The sequence below is a fragment of the Chiloscyllium plagiosum genome, chromosome 37 (assembly GCF_004010195.1).
Source record: "Chiloscyllium plagiosum isolate BGI_BamShark_2017 chromosome 37, ASM401019v2, whole genome shotgun sequence".
Classification (NCBI taxonomy): domain Eukaryota; kingdom Metazoa; phylum Chordata; class Chondrichthyes; order Orectolobiformes; family Hemiscylliidae; genus Chiloscyllium; species Chiloscyllium plagiosum.
Window position 1 is genome coordinate 26219566 of NC_057746.1, and position 8340 is coordinate 26227905.

The window sequence follows — 8340 nt, forward strand, 5'->3', positions numbered from 1 at the left end:
CTCTTCACCTTCTCACTAACTCTACACACTCACTGACTATACACAATCACTGACTCTTCTTCACCTTCTCACTAACTGTGCACACTCACTGTTCACACTCAGACTGTGCACACTCACTGACCCTTCACCTCACTAACTGTACCCACTCAGACTGTGCACACTCACTGACCCTTCACCTCACTAACTGTACCCACTCAGACTGTGCACACTCACTGACCCTTCACCTCACTAACTGTACCCACTCAGACTGTGCACACTCACTGACCCTTCACCTCACTAACTGTACCCACTCAGACTGTGCACACTCACTGACCCTTCACCTCACTAACTGTACCCACTCAGACTGTGCACACTCACTGACCCTTCACCTCACTAACTGTACCCACTCAGACTGTGCACACTCACTGACCCTTCACCTCACTAACTGTACCCACTCAGACTGTGCACACTCACTGACCCTTCACCTCACTAACTGTACCCACTCAGACTGTGCACACTCACTGACCCTTCACCTCACTAACTGTACCCACTCAGACTGTGCACACTCACTGACCCTTCACCTCACTAACTGTACCCACTCAGACTGTGCACACTCACTGACCCTTCACCTCACTAACTGTACCCACTCAGACTGTGCACACTCACTGACCCTTCACCTCACTAACTGTACCCACTCAGACTGTGCACACTCACTGACCCTTCACCTCACTAACTGTACCCACTCAGACTGTGCACACTCACTGACTCTTCACCTTCTCACTAACTGTACACACTCACTGACTATACACAATCACTGACTCTTCACCTTCTCACTAACTGTACACACTCACTGACTATACACAATCACTGACTCTTCTTCACCTTCTCACTAACTGTACACACTCACTGTTCTCACTCAGACTGTGCACACTCACTGATTCTTCACCTCACTAACTGTACACACTCACTGTTCACACTCAGACTGTGCACACTCACTGACCCTTCACCTCACTAACTGTACCCACTCAGACTGTGCACACTCACTGACTCTTCACCTTCTCACTAACTGTGCACACTCACTGTTCACACTCAGACTGTGCACACTCTCTGACTCTTCACCTTCTCACTAACTGTACACACTCACTGACTCTTCACTTTCTCACTAACTGTACCCAGTCACTGTTCACACTCACTGACTATACACACCCACTGACTCTTCACCTTCTCACTAACTGCACACACTCACTGTTCACACTCTCACTGACTGTACACACTCAACTGACTGTACACACTCACTGTTCACACTCTCACTGACTGTACACACTCACTGACTCTTCACCTTCTCACTAACTGTACACACTCACCGACTACACACTGACTACACACTCTCACTGACTGTACACACCGACTGTTCACACTCACTGTACACCCTCATGACTGTTCACTCTCACTGTTCAGACTCTCAATGACTGTTCACACTCTCACTGAATGTACATACTCACTGACTATTCATACTCTTAACTGACTATACAGACTCTCACTAACTGTACACACTCACTGACTGTACACAATTTGACTACACACTGGCTGTACACACACTGACTGTTCATACTCTCACTGTACATACTGTTCACACTGTCATTGACTGTAAACACTGTACACACTCTCACTGGCTGTACACACACACTGATTATACACACTCATTGACTGTGCACTGCACACCCTGACTGATTGTACACCCTGACTTTATTCACTCACTGTACACACGCTGTGTACACTCACTGTTCACCCTCTCACTGGCTGTACACCCTGACTGTGTACACTCATTCCACACATTCACTGACTGTACACACTCACTGGCGGTACACATTCACTGACTACACACTCTCACTGTACACACACTGACTACCTCAATCACTAACTGTACACACTGACTGTACACACACTGTATGAACTCACAACACAATGAATATACACACTGATGAATATACACACTCACTAACTACACACACACTGACGGTACAGGCAACACACTCACTGATTGTACACACTATACACACTGACTGTACACTTGCACTGAGTACACACACTGACCGTACGCACTCACTGAATGTACACACACACACACTGACTACACACGCATAAACTGACTACATACTCACTCACTGTATGCACGTTCACTGTACACCCTAACTGTACACACTTAATGGTTGTACAATCACTGTACACACTCATTGACTGTACACACTCACTACACAATCACTATACACATTTACTGTACACACTGTATATACCATACACTGACTGACTAGCTTTATATACACACTCACTGTACATACGCACTGACTGTACACATTCACTGTACACACATTACACACTCACTGTGCACACGGGGTGGCATGGTGGCACAGTGGTTAGCACTGCTGCCTCACAGCGCCAGAGACCCGGGTTCAATTCCTGGCTCGGGCAACTGTCTGTGTGGAGTTTGCACGTTCTCCCCATGTCGGCGTGGGTTTCCTCCCACAGTCCAAAGATGTGCAGGTTAGGTGAATTGGCCATGCTAAATTGCCGGTAGTGTTAGGTGAAAGGGTAAATGTAGTGAAATGGGTCTGGGTGGGTTGCTCTTCAGAGGGTCGGTGTGGACTTGTTGGGCCGAAGGGCCTGTTTCCACACTGTAAGTAATTTAATCTTTAAAAACGTAATCTAATCTAACTGTACACACTATGCATACTCGCTGTACACACTCTGTACACACTAAATGACTGTACACACTCATTGTACACATTCACTCACTGACTGTACACAATCACTGTACACATTGACTGACAGTACACACACACTACGCACTCACTGACTGTACACACTCACTGCACCAGGTACATTGATGACATTTTCTTCCTCTGGACCCATGGCGAGGAGTCACTGATAAAACTACATAGTGACATCAACAAGTTTCATCCCACCATCAAACTCACCATGGACTACTCTCGACTATCTGTCTCATTCTTGGACACATGCGTCTCCATCAAGGATGGACACCTCAGCACCACTCTCTACCGCAAACCCACAGACAACCTCACAATGCTACACTTCTCCAGCTTCCACCCAAAACATATTAAAACAGCCATTCCCTACGGACAAGCCCTACACATACACCGGATCTGCTCAGATGAGGAGGAACGTGACGGACACCTGGAAGTACTCAAGGATACCCTCACAAGAACGGGGTATAATGCTCAACTCATCGACCGCCAGCTCCGACATGCCCCAGCAAGGAACCGTAATGACCTCCTCAGGAGACAGACACGTGCTGCAACCGAAAGGGTACCCTTTGTTGTTCAGTACTTCCCAGGAGCTGAAAAATTACGCCATGTTCTTCGCAGCCTGCAACACATCATCAATGAGGATGAGCACCTTACCAAGACCTTCCCCACACCTCCACTACTTGCCTTTAAACAACCGCCAAATCTCAACAGATCATTGTTCGTAGCAAACTGCCCGGCTCTCAGGATAACGCCATACAACCCTGTTACGGTGGACGCTGCAAGATGTGTCAGATTGTGGACATAGATACCACTATTATGCGTGGGAACACCTCCCACCTTGTACATGGCAGGTACTCATGTGAGTCAGCCAATGTTGTCTATCTTATACGTTGCAGGCAAGGATGCCCGGAGGCATGGTACATTGGGGAAACCGAGCAAAGGTTATGACAACGGATGAATTGGCACCGCACAACAATCAACAGACAGGAGGGGTCCCTCCCAGTTGGCGAACACTTCAGTGGTCCAGGACATTCAACCTCAGACCTTCGGGTGACCATCCTCCAAAGTGGACTTCGGGACAGGCAGCAGAGAAAAGTGGCCGAGCAGAGGCTGATAGCTAAGTTCGGTACCCATAGGGAGGGTCTCAACCGGGACCTTGGGTTCATGTCACATTACAGGTGATCACCATTGCACTACACATACATACAGATATTCCTACACACACGCACTCTCACATACACATGGACACAAGTACACACAGACGCGCACACAGACATGAATTTATGTAAAACTCCGTTATCTCGCTTTTTAGATTAGAATCAATCTAAACATCATGGCATAGACAGAGAACACAGGGGGCCAATACCTTCAACATATTGTCTAGCCATCACCATTGTTAACAGCTAGCCCGAGAATGCAACTTTTTTAAAAAAAGGTTTTTGATTTACACATGAAAGAAGTGAAACTATTGCTGTATTCTAACAGATGAAAGGCTTAACAGACAATCAATTTTTCAATGTATAATTTCAGTTACATCACACTGTAAATTTTTGCTATAAATTCTGTGTTACGATCGAGCCCTCCACTATCACCTGATGAAGGAGCGTCGCTCCGAAAGCGAGTGTGCTTCCAATTAAACCTGTTGGACTATAACCTGGTGTTGTGTGATTTTTAACTTTGACTTTACACACTCATTGTATACACTCAGTGATTGTACACACTCATTGTATACACACAGTGATTGTACATACATTCCTGAAGAAGGGCATGTGCCCGAAACGTCGAATCTTCTATTCCCTAGATGCTGCCTGACCTGCTGTGCTGTTCCAGCAATAAAGTTTCAGCTTTGATCTCCAGCGTCTGCAGACCTCACTTTCTCCTTGTACACACATAGTCAACACAGTGTACACACTGGCTGTACACACTGACTGTACACAATCTGTATACACTGGCTGTACACACTCACTATACACACACTGACTGTACACAATTACTGACTGTATACACACTGTTACTCATTCATTGTATACATTCACTGGCTGTACGCACTCATTGTACACACTCACTAAGTGTGTACAGTCAGTGAATGTGTACCTTGATTGTACACACACTGACTATACATACTCACTGTCTGTACATACTAACTGTACACAGGCACATTCACTGTACACAGTCACTGTCAGTCTGTACACGGTCACTGTTTGCACACAGTCACTGTCTATCGCCCGAAACATCGATTTTCCTGCTCCTCGGATGCTGCCTGACCTGCTGTGCTTTTCCAGCACCACCCTATTGGTACACAGTTCACACTCACTGTACACAGTCTGTGATTGTACACAATCCCTGTCTGTCTGTACACACACTGTTTCAATGTACTCACTGTCTATATACAGGCACAATCACTGTACTCACTAAAACTCACTGACTGTCGAATCACTGTTAGCGTGTGCACATTCATTGTGCAGTCATTGTCTGTGTACAGTCACATGGTCACTGTTTGTACAATCTCACTGCCTGTACACAGTCATACTCTCTTGCCTGTACACATTCATATTACCTGACTGTACACAGTCACTAACTGTAAACATTTACTGATTGTACAGTCATTGTCTGTCTCTATATAGTTACGCTTTGAATGAACATAGTCACTGTCTGTCTGTATAAACTCACTGGCTGTACACAGTCACTGTCTGTAAAATATCACTTACTATATGTACACAGTAATCCTAACCAATAGTATTGTCTGTACACATTCACTGTCTGTCCACAGCCACACTAACTGACTGCACATTCACTCTGTACACAGCCACACTCATTGTATGTACACAGTCATAGAGGACAGAAACAGACCCTTCAAACTCACTAACTGTATGCAGTCACTGTACACAGTCATATTCTGACTGTACGCAGTCATACTCACTGTACATAGACACTGTACACTCATTGTGTGTGCACACTGTTCATGGTCATATTCTGAATGCACTCTGTACACAATAACTACACATTGTTGTCTGTATACGGTTATTGTCTGCTTGTACAAAGTCACCCTTGCTGACTGTTCACACTGTCTGTACAGTCACATTCACTGTCTGTCTGAACACAGTCACATTCACTGTCCTTGTCTTTGTGCACATTCTATATGCACTCATCAATTCACTGTACACAGCCACTGACAGTCTGCATATACTCACTAATTATACACAGTCAATTTTTATACACGGTCACTCTCTGCACACAGCCACACTCACCATACACAGTCTGTACCCATACTGCCTGTACCCATTCATGCTCACTGTACACAGTGTGTACACACTCGCTGCCTGTACGCAGTCACGCTTACTGTACATAGTCACACTCACTGACTGTATACAGTCTCTGAGTTCCTGAGGAAGGGCTTATGCCCGAAACATCAATTTTCCTGCTCCCTGGAGCTGCCTGACCTGTTGTGCTTTTCTAGCACCACACTCTCAACTCTGTATATAGTTTCTGTCTGTCTGTACACAGTCTGACTCTATGCACTCACTGTCTGTATACAGGCACACTCACTGACTGTACACAGTCACTTTCTGTACACAGTCACTCTACACTGTCAGTCAAAGACTATATGCACTAGCTGTACACAGCCAGTTGCTGTACACATTCATTGGCTATCATTCACTGTGAATACAAGCTCATTGATTGTACACACTTATTGACTGTACACATTCCTTGTGTTATTGTCATATATGCACTAGCTGTACACAGCCAGTTGCTGTACACATTCATTGGCTATCATTCACTGTGAATACAAGCTCATTGATTGTACACACTCACTGTACACAATCATTTACTGTCAGTACACACTTATTGACTGTACACATTCCTTGTGTTATTGTCATTCTTTGGTGCACACATTCTGTGCCTGTCAGTACACAGTCACTTGCTGAACATGTCAGCTTTCCCCTCCGACTGGTGAAACCAGCAGTCGTAGGACAAGGGGCCAATCAGTCTGAGATAAGGAGAAATTTCTTCACCCAAAGGGTTGTTAATCTTTGTATCTGTCAGCCCCAAAATGTTGCAGGCTCTTCATCGTTCAGTATATTTGAGGCTGGTACAGATAGGAAACCACAGAGACAGGACCATATGGAATGGGCTAGCAGCCATTGAGGGGCTGAGTGACTTCCTCCTGTTTTATTTGTGTTTGTTTCTTTGTGGAGGGTTGTATCCATTGTCATCCAGAAGAGCTGGTGAGGTTGACGGGGGGGAGATGTTGAATTGTGGTGGGTGGATTATGGAGAGTAAACCCTGTGCCACCTCAGCCCTCATTTCGTGGTGGATTTTTTTTGCAAGAGAAAGCAGTCTCTCGACCAGTACCTGTAAATCAAAAGGCAGCTTTGCTGAAGGTATGGACTTTTGAGAAGTGGGGAATGAGGTACAGAGAATGAGGTTGCAGAATCATAGAATCCCGACCAGCACCGGGCATTCTGCCCATTGGGTCTGCACCAACCGTCTGAAGAGTATCTCACCCACCACATTCCCCCATGGCTAACCCACCCCAGTCTGCACATCCCTAGAATGGACAGTATGGGGCAATTCAGCACATCCAGTCCGTCCTAACCCGCACATCGTGGGAGGAAACTCTGCACAGACAGTCGCCCAAGGCTGGAATCGAACCTGGGTCCCTGGTGCTGGGTTGCGGGGGTGGCAATGCTACCAACTGAGCCACTCCTCGCTGTGCTTTCAGTATGAAGAACGTAGCAAAGGGGGAACAGGGAACAGGTCAAGAGGCCTTGCCTGCTTTCTCCTGGTCATCCCCCACCTCCCAGGTTCTGCTGAATGTTGGAACCGATTGGGTAACATGGTTAATAATTGCCCGGTTGTTACATAATAACCAGGACTGAGCGTCCAGCCCTGGGAGTCCACTTGGATCTGTCAGGGCTCTACTTCTGGGAATCAGACACAAACAGCAACTCTAACTTTGGAAAGGGTCTTCCTCCCCAGTCTCTCTTTCTCTCTCTCTGGGTTTTGCAGTCATGTATCAGAGGCTGTGGTCGTGGATGATATACCTTTCCGGACTCACCCTGCAGCTCCTTTGGAATTGTGAATATGATGATAAGGTGGCTGCTGGAAGCCTTAACAAGACCCAGGTAAGAATGTGGGGGGGAAATAATGAAGTCTGACAGGGATGGGGTGCCAGGGGTGGTGTGTGGGATGGAGAGCTGGGAAAGAGGGGGGGGAAGGTTGGGATCCCTGACATTTCCCCCTCTGGGGTTGCTGCTGAGTCACCCACAGAGCTGGGCTGAGTCCGTCACGGGTTGGAAAAGAGAGGGTGCATGGGTGATGCCCTCCGCATTCGACCAGCTCCCTGTCGCAGCCACCATCTGGGACCCCAGCCCACCCTCTCAGGGGAGGGGGAGGGGGGGGCTGGGGGAAGCAGTCGGGGAGAGATGGTCCAGGGTGGTCGGGAGGTGGTGGTGGTGGGGGGGGGGCGGGTGGTAAGGCTTTCATTTAGCGGGACAGGTCTGAACATCAGAGAATGGACAGAGGGAAGATCTTCCTGGGGGGGGGGGGAGGGAGGAGGAAGAGAAAATAAAGATCCCCCCCCCGGGGGGAAGGT

The 8340-nt window shown here is 47.1% G+C and overlaps 1 protein-coding gene across 1 annotated transcript in view; it reads left to right on the top strand.

The window, feature by feature from the left end:
• Positions 1 to 7628: 7628 nt before the first annotated feature.
• The window catches only part of LOC122541406 (apolipoprotein M-like), a 26542-nt gene continuing 25830 nt past the window's right edge, over positions 7629 to 8340 (top strand). The window contains exon 1 of the mRNA XM_043678155.1: positions 7629 to 7870. Within this exon, the coding sequence (XP_043534090.1) occupies positions 7757 to 7870 (114 nt within the window). The 5' untranslated portion in view covers positions 7629 to 7756. The remainder of the gene's footprint in view (positions 7871 to 8340) is intronic.